The sequence below is a fragment of the Rhincodon typus genome, chromosome 29 (assembly GCF_021869965.1).
Source record: "Rhincodon typus isolate 14 chromosome 29, sRhiTyp1.1, whole genome shotgun sequence".
Lineage (NCBI taxonomy): Eukaryota > Metazoa > Chordata > Chondrichthyes > Orectolobiformes > Rhincodontidae > Rhincodon > Rhincodon typus.
In genome coordinates, this window is record NC_063360.1 from 35,937,026 (window position 1) to 35,957,254 (window position 20,229).

Consider the following 20,229-nt stretch of genomic DNA (forward strand, 5'->3'; position numbering starts at 1 on the left):
TGGACCCTTCAGAAGAAGGGTCGGGTCCAGACCCGAAACGTCAGCTTTCCAGCCCCTCTGATGCTGCCTGGCCTGCTGTGTTCATCCAGCTCTACACCTTGTTATCTCAGACTCCAGCATCGGCAGTTCCTACTGCCCTTATGTCCTTTCTCCTCTCACCTTAAAAATATGCCCCCTAGTTTTGCACATCACACCTTAGAGAAAAGACCTTTGCTATTCTCCTTATCCATGCCCCTCATGACTTTATGAACCTTTATAAGTTCACACCTCAATCTCTTTCAGTCCAGTGAAAAAAGTCCCAGCCTGTCCAGTCTTTCTTTATAACTCAAACCCACTATTCCTGACAAAATCCTGGTAAATCTTTTCTGAGCACTCTCCAGTTTAACAATATCCTTCCTATAGTAGGACGGCCAGAACAGCATAAAGTACTCCAGAAGAGGTCCCACCAACATCCTGTACAACCTCAACATGATGTCCCAACCCCTATAGTCAAAAGGTCTGAGCAATGAAGGCAAGCATGCTAAATGCCTTCTTAACCACCCTGTCTACCTGTGACGCAAATTTCAAAGAATTAAGTAGCTGAACCCCTAGGTTCTACAAAATTACCAAAGACCCTATCATTGATTGTATAAGTCTGGCCCATGTTTGTTTTACCAAAATACAATACCTCGCATTTATCCAAATTAAATTCCATCTGCCAGTCCTCAGACCATTGACCCAATCAATCAAGATCTCTTTGTAATCTTAGATAACCTTCTTCAATGTCCACTACACCACCAATTTTGGTGTCATCCGCAAACTTACTAACCATGCTTCTGATATTCTCACCCAAATCATTTATATAAACATCTTACTTCCCCTTAAAATACATAGGCCATTCATTATAACCACTTCCTGTAGTGAGTTCCACATTTTTTTTTACCATTCTCTCAGTAACCAATGTTTCTATCTTATGTTTATGGCTGAGAGTGATCTGGTCACAAGTGATGTCGTCTACTGCATTTGGAACTCAGAGAGTTACTGGTGTTACATGTTCCACTTGTTTACTTAAGTTTATTCATGTTGCTCCCTTGACTCAGTTCGTGATAGCTTTGCTTCTAATTCTTTTGTTTTCATTGATTCACTTCGGGAACATAGGCATCAGTGGCTGGGCCAGCATTTATTGCATGTCTCCAGCTGACCTTGAGAAGGTGGTGGTGAGCTGCCTTCTTGAACCACTGCCTCCATGTGATGCAGGCAGATCTACAAAGCTGATAGGGAGGAAATTCCAGGAATTTGACTCAGCAACACTGAAGGAACTGCAATATATTTCCAAATCTGGATAGTGAGTGGCTTGGAGGGAAACTTGCATGTGGTGGTGTTCTGATGTATCTGCTGCCCTTGTCCTTCTAGATGGAAGTGGTCATGGATTTGGAAAGTGCTGTCTGAGGATCTTTGGTGAATTTCTGCAGTCCATCTTGTAGATAGTACACACTGCAGGTACTGAGCATCGGTGGTAGAGGGACTGGATGCTTGTGGATGTGATGCCAATCAAATAGGCTACTTGTCCTGGACGGTGTCAAGCTTCTTGAACGTTGTTATAGCTGCACCCATCCAGGCAAGTGGGGACATATACACATAGGTTAAAGCTTCACAACAACTAAATTTAACCTGACACTTCAGTGCAGTACTGAAGGTGTGCTGCACTGTCAGCTGTGTGCCCTCTGGAAGAGATCACAGAGTCTACAGGGAAAGGGTAGGAAAGTGGATGTGAGGAGTATCAGGTCAGTCTTGATCCTACTGAATGGTAATGCAGGCTCAAGGGGCTGTTTCTATTTCTTATGATCTTATGGACCTGTCTGAAATTTCCACCAGTTGGGAAGATTGCGAAGACTGAGGATGTTGTCTTTCGTGCCTGCCAAACTCCTTACTTACCCCAAAAATTCCATTCCTCTTGTTTGGCCACTTCCTCAGGCCATACCACACTGTTTGTTTATGCTTATCCTGGACTGAACTTTCAACCTCATATTCTCATATAAAGACCACCCAGATCTACCTCTGTTATATCGCCTTTTTCCATTTCCTGCTTCAGGGCATCGACTGAATCTCCAATAGATGACTTTGTACCTCTTGGCTTGTGTATTCCAAAGGTCTACAGCGAAAGGTATTTTGTAGAACCTAGGGGTTCAGGTACATAATTCTTTGAAATTTGTGTCACAGGTAGACAGGTTTCAAAATGTTTGCAAAAGTCTTGCCTTTTTGATTCTGTAGATTTCAAATTGTCAAAGACTCCGCTGTCCCAATCTATTCCACTCAGTTATCCCTGCTGACTGGATTGTGTGCACAACTCCTGGGAAAATAGCTTGAATCCACTACCTTAGAGGCAAGAGTCTCCCAAAGGGCAGTGGAAAGTGAGAAAAAGTAACAAAAAATCTGTTCACTCAATCAAGTCCCAGTCGTTCGAAATCAACGAACAATATTCTGGATTCTAACTTATCCAGAGAGTTCCCTCAGGCAGAGTTCTGAAAGGTTTCCATTTACACCTCCAGGTGACATCAAACAAAACATTCAAATCATTGGCCTAACATTATATCCTCTATTATAATTCCTTAACTAATTTTCTTTCTTGTTAAACATTTCTGTAGTTCCATGCATTATATTCCTAGTTCCATATTGTCCTTCTAACCATTATGATTCTACAATTCATTTTTCCTCGTGTTAATTTTCATTACAAACATTTCTCCAGCTGGTTTTATAATTATTAAATTGTACAATTTAGTTTGTACAACTCATACAACCATGAAATAATACAGCCCAGGAAGTGACTATTTGTCCCACCAGTCTAATGCTGTTTCATTGTCAAGGTATCCAATTGGTCTGATGCCCTGGCTCTTTCCCCAGAACCCTCTAAATATGAATGATTATTCCACAAAATAACGGGTGCACCTGAGGAGCCCTCTGTGCAGTTCATGTCTGAGGGAGCAGAGAGGTACCTTTTCATTTATTGAATATACCAGAGTTACCTGTGCTACAAGGTAAGCAATCAGGAGAGTGGCTTCCTCATGAGTCAGGCCTACATCTCCCCACCTCATGTTTCGTCATCAAATCGGCATTCACATCTCAGTGAGTGAAGTTGCCTATAGCCCAACAGCTGATCCCACATTAGCCTGCTATACTGGCGAGGTCAAGAAATCCTCCTTTGCCTATCAAACCTGTGATGTCATAGAGGTCAGAGTGTATGTTTGACCTCTCCCCTCGACAAGCAAGTTCAAAGGTAACCTGCTGTCATCCATGGCGCAATCAAGATAATGTCGTCAGACCTCGCTACAGTGCATCATCACTCTGTCCAAAAGCAAATAGACTACAATCAAGTACAATTGTAAAGATTGGAAAACACAAACCGTGTAGGATTTAAGCACTAATTTGTACATGGAGCGATCTCCAAGATTGAGATACATCTCTGAGCTGAAATGGAAAAGTTACTGAACCTGGGATGGACGAGGACTCTCAAGATGATGTAGGCAATGACATAAACTTTGCATTGTCACTCAACTCTTTACTATCTAATTCCCCGTCAAATGTTCCTGCACTATAATCTTGTTGGGAGCATTCACAGAATCAAAAAGGCAGGATTTTTGCCAACATTTTGAAACATTTCTTCCAAGGCTATGTCTATAAATGGCCGCCAGGTACATGATGCCTACAAAAACTTCATAATTGCAAATTATTACAGCACATGTGTGAACTGGTTTACTCATAAGGCTAATACCTCAAAAAAATTGGTTAAAAAAAAACATGGCCATGCACCATGTCCGGAGACACATTTCTTACAGAGTTAGGTTATAAACTAGGGAAAACAATCGGTGAAGGCAGTTATTCTAAAGTGAAAGTAGGGAGTTCCAAGAAATACAGGGAGAATGTTGCCATAAAGGTAGTAGACAGGAAGAAGGCTCCACCAGACTTTGTCAATAAGTTTCTGCCAAGGGAGTTGGCCATCTTGAGAGGAATCAAACACCCTCACATTGTTCAGGTCTATGAATTCATTGAAGTTTGCAATGGGAAGCTTTACATTGTTATGGAGCAGGCAGCAACAGATCTTCTCCAGTTGATTCAACACAGGGGCCACATCCCATGCAATGAAGCCCGTCATTTCTTTACGCAGATTGCTTGCGCTGTCAAATACCTTCACGAGCATGACATTGTCCACCGAGACCTCAAGTGTGAAAACATCCTGTTGACTGAAGAAATGCAGGTAAAGATCACCGACTTTGGATTTGGCAAGAAGATTCATGGTTATCCTGACCTCAGCAGCACTTATTGCGGTTCTGCTGCCTATGCCCCTCCTGAAGTCCTCATGGGGGTCCCCTACGACCCCAAAAAGTACGACATTTGGAGCCTGGGCATCATTCTTTATGTGATAGTGACCGGGTGCATGCCCTTTGATGATTCAAACATCAGCAAGTTACCCAAGAGCCAGCAGAAAGGAGTGGTCTACCCAGATAGCATCCAACTAGAGGAGAAATGCCAATCTTTGATAAGGGAACTGTTACAGTTTTGCCCTTCAGGACGACCAGCTGCCAACCAGATTGTCAAGCACGTATGGCTTAGAGACAACAAGTAGAATGACCCAAAAACCCTATGGGGCATGAACATTAGTTTCTTCATAGTGTTACCATAATGAGTGTAACAACGTTTCTAAAACCACTTGCAATTAAAGCTTTGAAAATGCACAAGCTTTCTTTTTCAGTCACTATCGGAGCTTTTGATTTGAAGGAGATTCTACCTGGTGAACTGTATCTGAAGGGAAACCAGTTTGGCTGTTGTCACATACATACTACTGCCATCATCACTGAGGTATTTGGCAGCTTTGAAACAGCAAACTTATTAGAGATTAGAAATGTGTACCAGAAGGTTATGAAGGAATTTGACAGTGTAGATGATGTTTCCATTTTTGAGTGAGTCCAGAATTAGGGGTCATAAATATAAGATAATACCAAATCTAATCTGGAATTCAGGAGAGACCTCTTTACTCAGATCACGGTGAGAGAGGGGAACTCACTACTGCAGTGAGTAGTTTAGATATATTCCAAGGGAAGCTTGATAAGCATGAGGGAGAAGGGGATAAAAGGATCTTTATAAACAAATCAAACTTGGAGTGTGGGTATAACTGGCTAATATTTATGGGCCACCCCTTGTTGTCCTTGAGAAGGTGGTGAAGAGCTGCCTTCTTAAGCGCTGCAGTGTAGAGATACCCACAGTGCTGTTAGGAAGGGAGTTGCAAGACTTCATTGACAATGAAGGAATAGTGATATGGTTCTAAATCAAAATGGTGCATATCTCGAACTTTGCATGTGCAAACCTTGTCCTTTGAGGTAGTACAGGTTGTGGGTTTGGAAGGTATTGTTGAAAGAGTCATAATAAGTTGCCCAATGCATCTTGTAGAAGGCACACGTTGCTGCTAATGTGTGGCAGAAGGAGTGAATATTGAAGGTGATGGATAGACAGTCAACTCTATCTTTAATTGCATATAAGAAGGAAAGAACTGAAAATTAAAATTTGCCCTGAATTAAACAGCCATGACATTGGTTGATCAAGATGTATCAAATGAAATGATTTGACAATCTCTCACCTCTATTAGAAACTGGGAAATGTTCTACAATTGAGAAATCCATATATACAAAAACCTAAAGTCAACATCCAAGATGTTTTGATCATCTTTCTTCTGAAATGATTTAGGATACATTTTTAGTTGGTGTTTGTATAATCACAACTTTCATTTAAAAAACAAGTGGAGCACAAGAGATATACCAAATAGAAACTGATTTTGCCAACAAATAATTAATAGACAATTTAACTATCTTAAGAAAGAACATAGTAACAGATATTGGCCATTCAACTCCTGAAGCCTCCCACGGTCATCTATTAAATCAGACAATCTGATTCATATAGTCTAGATCACCAGAAAGTAATCTTTTATCAATTGGGTTTGAAAATCCTTGCCCTGCAAAGCCTGTGATAATTCTAAGAGATACAGATTCCAAAAAGGCAAACTGGAACTTGCAAGCAGAACTCTGCTGAGACAAAAAAGCGTTTTAAAAAGTAGGAACCTGCAGAGAGAAGGGCTCCTGATCTTGATGGTACGTCAGAATGTAGTGAAGATTAATTTCTTTCATGTGAAATGCCAATGTGCAGTAGCATGGTGTCATTGTTATTTTACTGTTGTTACACAGATAACTGGAACTAAGTTTAAAAAGTAAAACCAGGTTCCTGTCTTTATTTCATGTTAACTTAGTTCAGGTTAACTCAGCCTGTATGTGGAGTAATACATTAATTCTCATGACACACATGTGTACGGTTTAGCTCACATTGAGTGGGGAGTGTGGCAGATTAAAATGAACCCAAGAATATAGACAAGTTGGTAAATGCAATACATAGCACTGAAATACCCAAGATCATAAGAAAAAGATTAGGAGTGGGTCATTTTTCAATTCATACCTTTTCTGCCATTCAGTACAATGATGACTAACATTCTATAACAATGCTTGATTTCCACCTGATCCCCAAATCCCTTTTCTTCCTTTATGCTCAAAAATCTATCGGTGATTGCAGCTCCAACAACACTCAAGAAGCTTGATGCCAACCAATGGTTTTGTTCCTGGAACCTTCACCATCACAGCATTATGGGTGTCCCTACAGCACATGGACTGCAGTGGTTCAAGCAGGCAATTCCCCATCACATTCTCAAAAGCAACCAGGGATGGGAAATAAATTGGGCAGCATGTTGGCCCATGGGTTAGCATTGCTGCCTCACAGAGCCAGGTTCGAATCTAGCCTCAGGAGACTGTGTGTCTGGAGTTTGCATATTCTCCCTGTGTCTGTGTGTGAGTTTCCTCCTGGTGTGCCAGTCTCATTCCACAGTACAGGTTAGGTGGATTGACCATGCTAAATTGCTGCAAACTGTCCAGGGATGTGTAGGCTAGGTGGGTTAGCCATGGGAAATGTGGGGTTACAGGGTTAGGATAGGGGGTGGGGGTGGGTCTGGGTAAGATGCTTTACAGAGAGTCAGTGTGGGCAAAATGGCTCAAATGGCCTGCTCACACACTGTAGGCATTCTGTGATTCCATAAGTGCTGGTCCAGTCAGCGATACCTACATCCCAAGCATGAATTGAAATATCATTTGGAAAACACTCCGTAATTAAGCATAGTTCCTTGGTGTCAACAATTCCAAAGATTCACAAACCCTCTGAGAGAAGGGATTTATTTCTGTATCAGTACTGAAACTTGCTCTAGTTTCTCCAGCCCCAGGGGAAACAATCTTCCAGTGTCTATCATATCAAGTACTCTGCTCATTTTGTATGTTTCAATGAGAAAACCGCTCATTCTTCAAAATTCAAATAAATATACATTCTACTTAATCCCTCTTCATAGGGCAACACTTTTGTCCCCGAATCAATTTTAGTGAACCTCCATTGGACCCTTCATAAGGCAAATAAATTCTTCCTAATGTAGAAAGACTAAGACCACACACATTATTCCAGGGATATGTAATATTCTTGCGATTACGGTGATTTGAAGATCTTATAACAATAAATGGAAATGAAACAGCAGTGATGAACATTGCTGAAATTAGAGGTTGTTATGCTTTAACTTGGCAGCCAATGGGAAAGCAGACGGGTTTGAGGGGAAAAGAATGAACTGAAAACTGAGGATACAGGAACAGGAGGTGGCCTTTCAGCCCTTTAAGCCTGTTACAAAATTCAGTTAACTTGTGCCTGATTTCCGACCTAACTGTATCTGCTCACCTTGGCTCTGAAACCTTTACTGAAGAAAAATCTACCATCCCTTTCAAGTTTTCAATTGATTTCCAGTCTCAGCAGGTATTTTGTGGGACAGAGTTCCAGGCGCCCTTTCTGTGCAGAGATGCACCCAGACATCCTGAAGCCCTAAGTGGCTTGATTCTAATTTTGAGGTTACATCCCCTCATTCTGGACTTTCCCTACCAGAACCTGAATGAAGACAACATTAGAAAATTGAGAGAAGGAGCAACTGAGATTACAGGAGGGTGAATTATATGCTGGAAATGTGAGCTTGTAAGTTATGTCAATGTTAGTAAATTGACTGTGAACCAGAATGCCTAAGCTTTGCTAGCAAGCTCATCTCCACAAGAAATCCCTTCTCTCAGAACTGAGGAAGGGTCACTGGAACTGAAAAGTTAACTCTGATTTCTTTCCACAGATGCTGCCAGCCCTGCTGAGCTTTTCCAGCAATTTCTGTTTTTTGGTTCTGATTTCCAGCATCTGCAGCTCTTTCTGTTTGGCTAGTTTGCCATGCAGAATGACACCGACAGCATGGGTTCAAATTCCACACCAGCTGAGGTTACCATGAGGGACTCTCCTTCTCAGCCTCTCTCCTTGCTTGAGGTGTGGTGACCCTCATGTTAAACCACCATCAGCTTTTCTCTAATGAGAGAGCTGCCCTGTGGTGATGTTTTTTAAGGCAGGAGAGCTAGTTAGATGTTAGAGTTAGTTAGAATCCCTACAGTGTGGAAACAGGCCCTTCATGCCAACAAGTCCACACCGACCCTCAGACCATCCCACCCAATCTACACATCCCTGAACTCTATGGGCAATTTAGCATGGCCAATCCACCTAACCTGCACATCTTTGGACTGTGGGAGGAAACCGGAGCACCCGGAGGAAACCCGCACAGACACAGGGAGAACGTGCAAACTCAGTTGCCCGAGGGTAGAATTGAACTCGGGTCCCTGGCGCTGTGAGGCAGCAGTGCTAACCACTGAGCCACCGTGCTGCCCCAAAATGATCTCTGTCAATCACAGAATCCCTCCAGTGTGGAAACAGGCCATTCAGCCCAACAATTCCACACCACCCCTCCAAAGAGCATCCCACCCAGACCCATTCCCCTAATTTCCTCATGTCTAACCCACCTAACCTAAACACAGGCACTATGGGCAATTTTAACAGACACAGGGAGAATGTGCAAACTCCACACAGACAGTCGCCTGAGGGTGGAATCGAACCCGGGTCCCTGGCGCAGGTGAGGCAGCAGTGCTAACCACTGAGCCACCGTGCCTTCATGGTGAGATATGCCATAATTTGGGGATTTTCTTTTGAATCAGTTTCCAAAGTGAACAATTGAAATGGTTTCCTAAAGAAAAAAGCCTGGAGTTTTAAGTGCAATGTGTATTTCATTCTGAGTTTACCACAGAACAAGTGCATGCAGACAAATACATCGATGTTGTTTCTCCCAGAGTCTGTTAGTTTGGGTAATCAGAAATATACCTATCATCTATAACATTGGAAACCCTTTGATCTCAATCCCTCTGTGAAAAAAACTGGCAAGTCCGGCTGTTGCAAACAGGACTCTCTGCAGCTATTGAATCAGTAAAAGGCTCAGAACAGATAGGGATCTCAAACAAGAAGAGCTTCTGCCCTGGGCCAGATGCAGATGAGTCCATTGTTTAACAAGTCAAAGTGGCCACTTGAGGCAGCATTACAGTCCCATTATTTTCCTGTCAAATGGTAAGAAAGAAAGAACTTGCATTTGTGTAGTGCCTTTCATGATCTAGGGGTGTCTCAATTTAGAGCCAATAAGGTTCCTCTTTGCCATCCAGCCACTGTGTACATGCAAGTGATAAATGATATTGTTTGGAGCAAATGAACCAGACTGTGACTATTACCCTGCATGTTATTATTAATAAAACAAGTGTCCATTTCTAAACAAGTCTCCTGGAATGTTAGTTCAATCTGTCATTGTGTAGATTGAAGAACTGCACATGGTAAAGACACAGCGAAATGATTCAGGTCATACACATTGCTAAACTGATAACAATGTGATTTAATATTTACACCACTACACATTGTAAATTGTCAACTTACAGACCGATGTTCACTTCCAAGGATCCAAACTCAAAAGCGTGTTAGCTGACAACATTGTGGCACAGAGCTAGTATCCTTGTTTCTAGATGGGAAGTCCTGGCTCAACTCCACCAACACCCCACGAACACACACACACACACACACACACGTGCATGTCTTCTCATGTTTGAAGAGGCTAATTAAAAATAATTAATATCACACTGCCCTTTCAGAGAAAACTAATGTAGGAGCCAAATAAAGTTTTACAACAGCAATTGGAGTTGTTAGCCAACCAACTGTAGCAATCATCCTCTTATCAATGACCCGACAATAGATCCAGACGGGAATGGTTTTGGGATGCATTCAGTAACTCCAGAATAAAATCTATATGGTGTCAACAACACACCTACAGCAGTGATGTCTCTGCGATGACAGGATTATCAGATTAATAATTTCTGTAATGTTTGATAGTCCACTGATATGGTGGAACAGGATCACATTTTTTTTGGAGATAGTAGGAACTGCAGATGCTGGAGAATCTGAGATAACAAGGTATAGAGCTGGATGAACACAGCAGGCCAAATTTCTGAAGAAGGGTCTAGGCCCGAAACGTCAGCTTTCCTGCTCCTCTGATGCTGCTTGGCCTGCTGTGTTCATCCAGCTCTACACCTTGTTATCTGAGATTTTTTTTGGTCAGCCCCATTCCCTGCCCTTTCTCTCTGGCCGTGTGAGTTTTCTCTTGTTAAAGCATTTATCCCATTCCCTTTTGAAACTTAATATTAATTCTGCTTCTATCAGACTTTCATGCATCATGCTCCTGATTATAATCAATCACCATGTCAAATGACCTTACAGAAGTTTATAAAATCATGAGGGGCATGGATAGGGTAAATAGTCAAGGTCTTTTCTCTAGGGTGAGGGAGTCCAAAACTAGGGGGCATAGTTTTAAGATGAGAGGGGAAAGATTTAAAAGGGACCTAAGGGGCAACTTTTTTGTGCAGAGGGTGTCATGCATGTGGTATGAGCTGCTAGAGGAAGTGGCGGAGGCTGGTATAATTACAACATCTAGAAGGCATTTGGAAGAGTTTAGAGAGATGTGGGCCAAATGCTGGCAAATGGTAGATTTATTTAGGATATCTGATCGGCATGGACAAGTTAGACCGGAGGGTCTGTTACCGTGCTCTACAGCTCTATGACTCTAGAATTCATACCGCCTCAGTTCTGGTTTATTTGCCAATTATTTTAAATCTGTGCTCTTCAGTTACTGCCCTTTTGCCTTCATGGTTTTTAAAAGCCTCAATTAAATCTTACTTTCTCTTTTCTGAGGAGATCAATCCCAGTTTCTCCAATTCCTCCTCATTAACTGGAGTCCCAATCTCTGGTATGATATAGATGAGAAAACTCTTCAGAAGACCAAAGGAGACTGTGTGAGGACACTGATAGGAAAGTGATGGAGGTCTCTGAGAGACAACTAGGGGATGGCATTTTACCAGCTTTGGGACTAACCTGGCAAAAATGGTCTTTTCCCTATCATCTCTGCTTGCTTCAGAAGTTAATCAATTTCCTGCCATGACCACAACTAGAATTTACATACATTAAAAGTGCTGATTGTCAGGAGAAAAAAAACAGGCCAAGGAAGGAGACATTAAAACACTTCATCAAAGAGGTTTTAAGAAGGAAGGATAGTTAGAGATGTTTATGTCAATTATTCCAGAGCTTACAGTCCTAAGCACAGAGCAATCACCCTGACATCAAACACAACTCAAACTCATCGAAGTAACAACAGCAAAATACTCTGGCTGTTGACATTAAAACTCCAGGGCTGTTGGAGAAACTCAGCAGCATCTGTGGAGAGATACAGGACTCTTTTGGTCAGGCTCAGTGATACAAATGTTTCCCTTGCATAGCACAGATAAATGGGTCAGCCCTCAACATCTCAGTCATGGCACACAAGGACTGCTTACAGAAATGAGGCGGTGGGAGTGACACATTGTTAGATTAACACCATCAGCTGAGGAAGAGGGGCCAAGGGGAAGTTGCTGTTTTTATTTGTTGGGTGTATATGGAAGTGAAGGCAAGCATTGAGCACCTCCAGCTTGGGTCCCTCTTCATGTACTGAGATTGTCGTTAGCACCTCTGGTCTCACGCGCAACATCCAACTGTCTTTGTCACGGCCTTTAAACAACACGCCAGTTTTTCTTTCACCACAATCAACTGATTATTTCATAAAGCCAACATCTGTTCAAAACTTAAAAATCTTCCTTGGATAAACTGTGATGTGATGAGGTCCATCTCCTCGCTAGTCTCCAGTCAGACTCCCTTCAAGCCAACCTAGTTTGATCAATAATATTGTGGTCATTGTTCCTCTCTGATTTCCAATCACTGTCTTATTTCCGAGTCCTCACCATTGAAACCAATGTTCATTGATCTACTTCCTACTCAGGATTTTAAATCTGCGTGTCTTCACCCCCCTCATAGATTTCCCTCTGTTTATGAGACATAGGCTTTTAAAACTCAAACTTTGTGTCAACTAACTCATTAGTTCCTCATAAACCCCTCAGCTCTATTGTGCTGTCTGTCTAATGCTGATAATGTAAAACAGGTAACTTGGGGCTTCTCAGTAAACAGGCTCACAATATTCTTACTTCAAAAGTACATTGATCCCAAGAACATGGGGACTGTTAATAATGAGTTAGTGGTTAAAACTGTCAAGGCCTAACCTGGGATAAAAAGAAGAGGATATTCCCAATGAGGCTAAACCTTAAGGTTCCTTCAAACTACCTCAGAAAACATTAGCATTGTCTCCCTGTCTGAGCTCCCTGATCAAAGGCACTTCAAGGAAGCCATTCCTTTCTTTAAAAGGGCACCTTTGGGTGAGTGACACTACGTGGGAGCCTGAGCACGAAAAATAAATCAAACCAAATTATATCAACTCTCTGCTTACAAAGGGAAACCTTTAAATAGGAAATGTAGAATAGGAAAATAGAGCACACACACAGGGAGGCCATTCAGTTCAGTAAGTCTGTGCCAGCTGTTTTGAAGAACAGCTCAGGAAGTCCCATTCCTTGTATCCCTGTGACTTTTTCTTCAAGTTTTTATCCAACTCCATTTCAAAAGTTGCTGAAATTACCCATCCCATCAGGCACAGCAGCATTCCCAATGGCTAACCACCAGTTGCATAAAAACACTTTTCCTTGTGATGTCTTGCCTCTTTTGCCAGTTGCCTCCCGATCACCTGGCCCCTCCTCATTTTACAAGCCTCCATCAAATCTCCTCTTAGCTTGCTTTACACAATGGAGAAAACCTTAGCTTCTCCCATGTAATTTCTTGTCTCATGTCTCCAGAACCATTCTAGTAAATCTCTTCTTAGCCCGTCCAAACCACCACATCCTTTCTGAACTGGGATACTCAGAACTGGGCACCAGAACCCAGTGGGGTCTGAACCAGCATTTCTTTAATGCATTATGCCACTCTTGTGGATGACATGCCTGTCTGTTCTCTGAATAATACTTAATTTTGTGATTCTCAGGGCCTTTTCATTGGAATATTTCCTTTAACTACTATTTGAGGCCACACACAGGCTCTTGGCACAATTTGATTTCCTTTTGGAAAGACAGACAATGGGGTAAGACTTCCTCCTGCTCTGAACAAGGATGACGGAGAGACTCCTGTTTATTATCTTTCCCTTGAAGAGGCCTTTTTATCATGGGGCCGATGGACATTTTTACTGGGATTGTGTTTCCGGATAACCCAGACAGATCAGGTTGGAGGAGTCATGGAGTCATAAAACACAGAAACAGACCCTTCAGTTCAACCCGACCATGCCAACCAGATTTCCCCAAACTGAACTAGTCCCATTTACCTGCATTTGGCCCATATCCCTCTAAACCTTTCCTATTCACGTACCTGTCCAAATGTCTTTTAAATGTTGTATCTGTACTCACCTCTACCATTTCCTTTGGCAGTTCATTCCATACACATGCCACCCTCTGTGAAAAATTTACCCCTTGCTTCCCTTTTAAATCTTTCCCCCTCTTACTTTAAACCTATGCCCTCTAGTTTTGGACTCCCCTACCCTGGGAAAAAGACCTTAGCTATTCACCTTATCTATGCCCTTCATGATTTTATAAAGTCACCCCTCAGCCTCTGATGCTCCATGGAATAAAGTCCCAGACTATCCAGCAGCGTAGCAGAGAGAGAACCAACACTCCTTGAGATTCTCCAAATAGAAACCTCAAGGAAGGGGAATAATCCAATCAAGGAAAAACTGCTGGGGAAGCCTTGCCCATTGGCTACCAGCTTATTGAGAGTAATGCAACCCAGCCTATCCTTGATCAGGGTGATCTCATAACACTCAAATGTCAAGGTCAGAGGTCACCCCTCTCCTGTCAATGTAGAAACAAGCGTCATTATATAAGCTATGTTTAGTGTAAGCAATGCAAATAGATCCCTTACTTCACATCCCCTAAAAGCTAACACAAACTTGTTTGCGCCTCAGAATGAATGGAGCTGCATTACTTTATGAGGTCACAAAGAATTGGCCAATTTGGAAAGTTCAGGTGAAGATCACCAACTGGAAGTGGCCAAGCAATATATACTTCACTGCAAAGTCGCTGCAATCAGTGTTATTTTAAAGCATTTGGGCACGTCTATAAAAGGTGATGGGTTGGGGGTGTGACACAAAGGAAACTTCACAACTGCAAATTATTACAGCAGGTGCATTGATAGGACAAGTTCGCTCATCAGGGTATTGCCTCAACAAGATGGCCGTGTAACATGTCGGGGAGCAAACTACTAGCACAGTTAGGTTATAAACTGGGAAAAACTATAGGAGAAGGCAGCTACTCCAAGGTTAAAGAGGCCATTTCAAAAAAGTACAACAAAAATGTAGCAATCAAAGTGGTCGATAGGAAAAAAGTTCCAAAGGATTTTGCCAGTAAGTTCTTGCCAAGGGAGTTGGCCATTTTGAGAGGGATCAAGCATCCTCATATTGTCCATGTCTATGAGTTTATTGAAGTTCGTAATGGGAAAGTCTACATTGTCATGGAGCTGGTCTCTACAAATCTTCTACAGTTGATCCAACAAAGAACCTGTGTCTCATGCCAGGAAGCCAAGTGCTTGTTTTCTCAAATCACCAAAGCCATCAAATATCTTCATGAGCGTGACATTGTCCATCGGGATCTCAAGTGTGAGAACATCCTACTGACAGAGCAGATGCAGGTGAAGCTGGCAGATTTCGGGTTTGGGAGGAAGAGCCGAGGCTATCCGGAGCTCAGTACTACCTACTGTGGCTCTGCAGCCTACTCTCCTCCAGAAGTCCTCCTGGGAGTCCCTTACGACCCCAAAAAGTATGATATCTGGAGCATGGGAGTCATCCTGTACGTGATAGTTACTGGGTATATGCCATTCAATGATTCCAGCATCAGCAAGTTACCAGAGAAACAACTTATGGGTGTGATTTATCCAGATGAGATTACGATAGAGGAGAAGTGCCAGTCTTTGATAGAGAAATTGTTAACTTTCAGTCCACCGATGCGTCCAACGGCTAACCAAGTTACAAGACATGCATGGTTTAGAGAACGCAAATAAAGGAATATGCTCTAAAGAGGGTCAATACAAGAGCCTTGTTGAATTATTCCTGCAGATTCTGTCCTAAGTTTTCCAAGATGGTAAGTCGGTTTCAGTCAAAGAAAAGTTTCTTTGGACCAGACTTTGGTTGTCAACAACATTAAAACTGGGTACATACACCGACTGTCATAAGACATTAAGAAATAGGGGCTGATTAACAAAACCATGACCAATCTTTGACGTTCTCTGGCTCTCTGGGATTGAGAATTCCCAGCATTCACCATTGCCTGATTTCCTGTTCATGGGCCATGGGCATCACTATCAAGGACAGCATTTGTTGCCCATCTCCAACTGCCCTCAAGAAAGGAGTGCTGGGCTGCTTTCTTGAAGCATTGCAGTCCATCAGGTGTATGTCCACCCACAGTGATATTATAGAGTGCACGGATCCTTACCCAGAGATGGAGAGGGAATAACAATATAGTTTTGAATATGTCCATGTGGCCTTGGTTCTTTCAAGCTTATAGAACTAGCAATTTATAAGGTATCACCACAGGTGCCATCAAGGGAGACAGTATCAGGAAATTGAGTGAGGATGAGGGAGAAAGAGAAGAAAAAAGACCTACATACATATGACATCACATAAGGAAAAAGAACAATCAATTTGCACAAACTCCCTGACACTCCCAGTGACAGGATAATGACCAGATAAATTTTTAAGCGGTGTTGTTTGGGGACTAATTTTTAGCCCCAGACTACAAAGAACTAGTCTGCTTTTCTAAATAATGCTCATGGGATTTCTTACAGTAGCCTGAGAGGGGGCAGATAGAGCCTTGGGTTTAGCATCTCATCCACAACATGGCACATCTACCAGTGCAGCACTCCCTCAACACTGGCACGGAGTGCCAGCCAGGATTATGTTCTCCGGCCTTTGAAGTGGGTTCGAGAATGCAAACTTCTAACTTGGGGTGAGACTGTGCCACAGCTAAAACCAAATCCTTTTAATTTCCTTCTCATCTCTTGCAACTTGTTCAGGGGCACAGGGAGAGGCAACAGCAGAAAGTGCTGTGGAAACTCAGCAGGTATGCATGGAGTGAAAGCAGATGGGATCTGAAGGGTCACTGGACCTAAAATGTTGGGCTCTCTCCACAGATGCAGCCAGACCTGTTGAGTTTCTCCAGAGATTTCTGTTTTTGTCTCAGATTCCCAGGATCTACAGTTTTTTTTAAACATGGGGAGAGAGCTGGGCGTTGAGATTAATTTAATACTAGTAACCTTTGCCTTGCTCACTCATTTAAGAAGCCATTTTCAATTAATAAACTTTGACAACCGTGAGGTTTTGATGTGGTGGAAGAGGATCAATCGTGTCCAATTTGATCTTGTAACTAAAGGCTTGGCAATTACTAGTTTCTTGCCCAAATAACAAGAGATTCGTTGGTGTCGGGTACTCCTCATCCTGAATAGAACTTTCAGCTAGAAGATGCAGGGCACCTGCGGCATAGTGGAATTGTCCCTGCCTCTGGGCCAGAAGACCCAGGTTCAAATCCCACCTGTGCTGGAAATATCTCACAATATATCCGAACAGGGTGATTCAAAACACTCAGAAGATCTGGGCTCTTTTAGCACAGTAGTAACATCGCTACCTCTGAGCCAAAAGGCCCCACTTCAAGCCCAGAGGTGTGTAATAACATCTCTGAGCAGGTTGATGCAAAAACATGACAGGGCTCAGATGGAAGATCTGGATACCTTATCACACATGCTTACTTTGGGCAGGCTATGGAATCAGTAGGAGATTCATTACAAAATAAAATTAATTGCCTCTCTATATTGTGGTTTGAATACAATGGAGTCAAGGGCTTTGGGTGGCTGCAGACAAGATGGAGGAGTTGAGATGATAAACCAGATCAGTTATGATATTATTGAATGTCAGAGCAGTCTCGGCTACTCCTGGTCTATTCATGCTCCTAAGCCTTATCCCCCTATGTTGGAATAAAGTTGAAGCCAATTAAATCTAGAAGCAGACCACAAAATAAAATTCACACTCTTCTCAACCAATTCTTAAATTGAGCCAATAGTTTATTGCTGTTCAATTGGATGGCTCGTTAAACGAGTACAAAAGGCAATACTGCAATTTCCAGAACATTCCACAAGCAGAGAATTGAACAAAACGTGCAGCTGTGCCCCATGCTCAAGGTGATAAATCTGGGTCCAGAGTGGACCTGGATAAATGAGCGGGGAGGAGAGGTCTTCAATTTCGGTTTCCTTCTATCCTCTGGAGACACAAGTGAAAACACAATGTTGATGTCACAGAGACCGGGAAACTTCATGACCGGGAGATATTAAGCTGGACAATGTCATTGATTGGGTTACCAAATCACAGCCAACTTTCCCATTTGAAACAGGGACAAATCAACTCAAATGTGTCTGCTCTCAATTGCTGTCGAACCACGTTTTCTGGCCTATTCACAGAGCTGGAATTAAAGAATTTTACAGCACAGGGAGAGCTCATTCACTCTGCTGGGGTCTAAGCCAGTGATTATACTGTAAAGGAATACATTCAGTCCCTTTCCCCTGCTCCATCATCATATCCCGATGTAATGAAGGTGTCCCCACTAAACTGCTACGATGCAAGTTCCAGGACTGGGGCTCTTGTACCACATTCGTAGTGTCCCCACCTGGTGAGTCAGGGGGCCCAGGTTGATTAGAAAATACCTAAGTTCCAGGATTTTAACCATGAGCACAAAGGAATGGTGATCTTCCTACCTTGAAGCGATAAACCAGCAGGATACCTGCAGTCATTCTAACTGTCCTGTCCTTTCTTTAAATTAAATTATCAAACCCTTCTGCTGCTTTCAGTGAGAAATCTTTGAAGAAAGCACCAACTGGGGGCTGGGAGACAACTCTACAGCTGATCCAGTTTAATTCTAACAGATTACAACATCCTCATGTGACCTGCCTGAATTTGTTACTTTCAATCTTTCTTTCTTTATCATTTATGCTGGTGATGTGGACAGCACTCTTCTTTTGTCCATCCTTACTAACGCTGAGCACTTTAGAACTCAACCACACAGCACATAACTAGTCAAATGTAGGCCAAACAAGATGGAGCTGGCAAATTCCCCTCTCTGAACTATGATAGTCAACCAGCTACAAAAACAGAAATTGCTGGAAAAGCTCAGCAGGTTTGGCAGCATCTGTGGAGAGAAATCAGAGTTAACATTTTGGGTCCAGTGACCCTTCCTCAGAACTAGGGATATGGGCCAAATGCAGGTGAGTGGGACTAGTTTAGCTTGGGAAACCTGGTTCAGCATGGATGAGTCAGACCGAAGAGTCTGTTTAGCTCCTGTATGACTCTATGATCCCTGCTAGTTACAGGTAATATTTTTAAAAGGTCTTGCATTTATATGGAGCCTTTCCTGACCCTGGATGTATTTGACTGCAGAAGCCATCACAGCTGCTCTTCAACTTTAACCCTTCACTGCATATTTCCAGTCCTTCAAATACAAGACACAGACTCATAATGATATTCTAAAGGACTGAACTGAATTTCAGGTATCTCATGTCCTTATCTGCATTTATACCTTTGTGCATAATTTAATTACTTTTACTGTTTCTGTTTTCTCCCCCATGCCCTTTGATCCCTTCAACTCTAAGAACTATATCTAACTCCCTCTTGAAAACATTCAATATTTTGTCCTCAACTGTTTTGTGGTAGAGAATTCCATAGGCTCACCACTCACTGGGTGAAGAAATTTCTTGTCTCAGTCCTAATGGCCTACATTGTATGTTCAAGTCACATGGTCAGAACATCACTTGATCAAACCATCAAAGCTGGTAATCATATTGTGGAAAGACACTCTGAGAACTTAAATCGAAGGATTAATAGGGGTGCTTTAATAATTAACTGAATCTATTATGGATGCAAGTACCAAAACTAATAGGTAAAAATACCTAATTAATTTATGAAAACCCTAACAAAGGTTCAAAAGATTTAAAGATTCTCTGGACAAAAATAAAATAAAGGGCACAATTCTAAAAAGATTCAGGAACAGGGTGAGCTGGGTGTACATATTCATGTCATTGAAAGTGACAGGACAGGATGAGAAACCATTTAATGTAAAAGATGGAATCCTGGACATGATTAATAGGGGCATAAAGAACAAGAGCAAGGAGGTATGAGATGCTATTCCTGCTACTGTCTCTAGTATGGGCACTGCACTTTTGGAAGGATGTGAAGTCATTGGAGAGGGTGCAGATGAGATTTTTTTAAATGATTCCAAAGACAGATTGAAGTAGTCAGGACTGTTTATTTTGGGAGAAGAGAAAGCAGAGAGGAGATTTTTGATGTAAGTGCTCAAAATCATGAGGGGTCAAGACACAGTAGATAGGGTGAAACTGCTTTTGCTCATGAAAGGCTAAAAAACACAAGGGCACAGATTGAAAATAATTGGCAAAAGCAGCAAAAAGAAACGAGAATTTGTCTTCCACACAGAGCTTACATTATGGAATGGACTGCCCGAGTGTACAGAGAAGGCAGGTTCAATCGAAATATTCAAAAAATAATTAGACTATTATTTGAAAAGGCAGAATGTGCAGGGTTATGTGGAGAAGATGGGAGAATGGCATTGAGTGAGTTGCTCATTCCCAGAGCTAGTGCAACTACAAAAGGCTAAATGGCCTCCTTCGGAGCTGTATTGATTCGGTAAGAAAGGATTTATGTTGGCGAATCAGAGAGGGCCCCATTCAGCAAAAGTACAAGTGACACAGAGCACATGAACCTCTGTCTGGGTATCAAAGTATTTACAAACA

General features: G+C 42.2%; 2 protein-coding genes across 2 annotated transcripts; both read left to right on the forward strand.

The window, feature by feature from the left end:
- Nucleotides 1-3,787: 3,787 nt before the first annotated feature.
- Nucleotides 3,788-4,600, forward strand: tssk6 (testis-specific serine kinase 6). Its single transcript, XM_020529425.2, has one exon. It carries the CDS (start codon nucleotides 3,788-3,790, stop codon nucleotides 4,598-4,600), a length of 813 nt encoding a protein of 270 aa, XP_020385014.1.
- Nucleotides 4,601-14,631: 10,031 nt separating this feature from the next.
- LOC109929830 (testis-specific serine/threonine-protein kinase 6-like) lies at nucleotides 14,632-15,444 on the forward strand. Its single transcript, XM_020529413.1, has one exon. The coding sequence runs from the start codon at nucleotides 14,632-14,634 to the stop codon at nucleotides 15,442-15,444; it is 813 nt and encodes a 270-aa protein (XP_020385002.1).
- The last annotated feature ends 4,785 nt before the right edge of the window (nucleotides 15,445-20,229 follow it).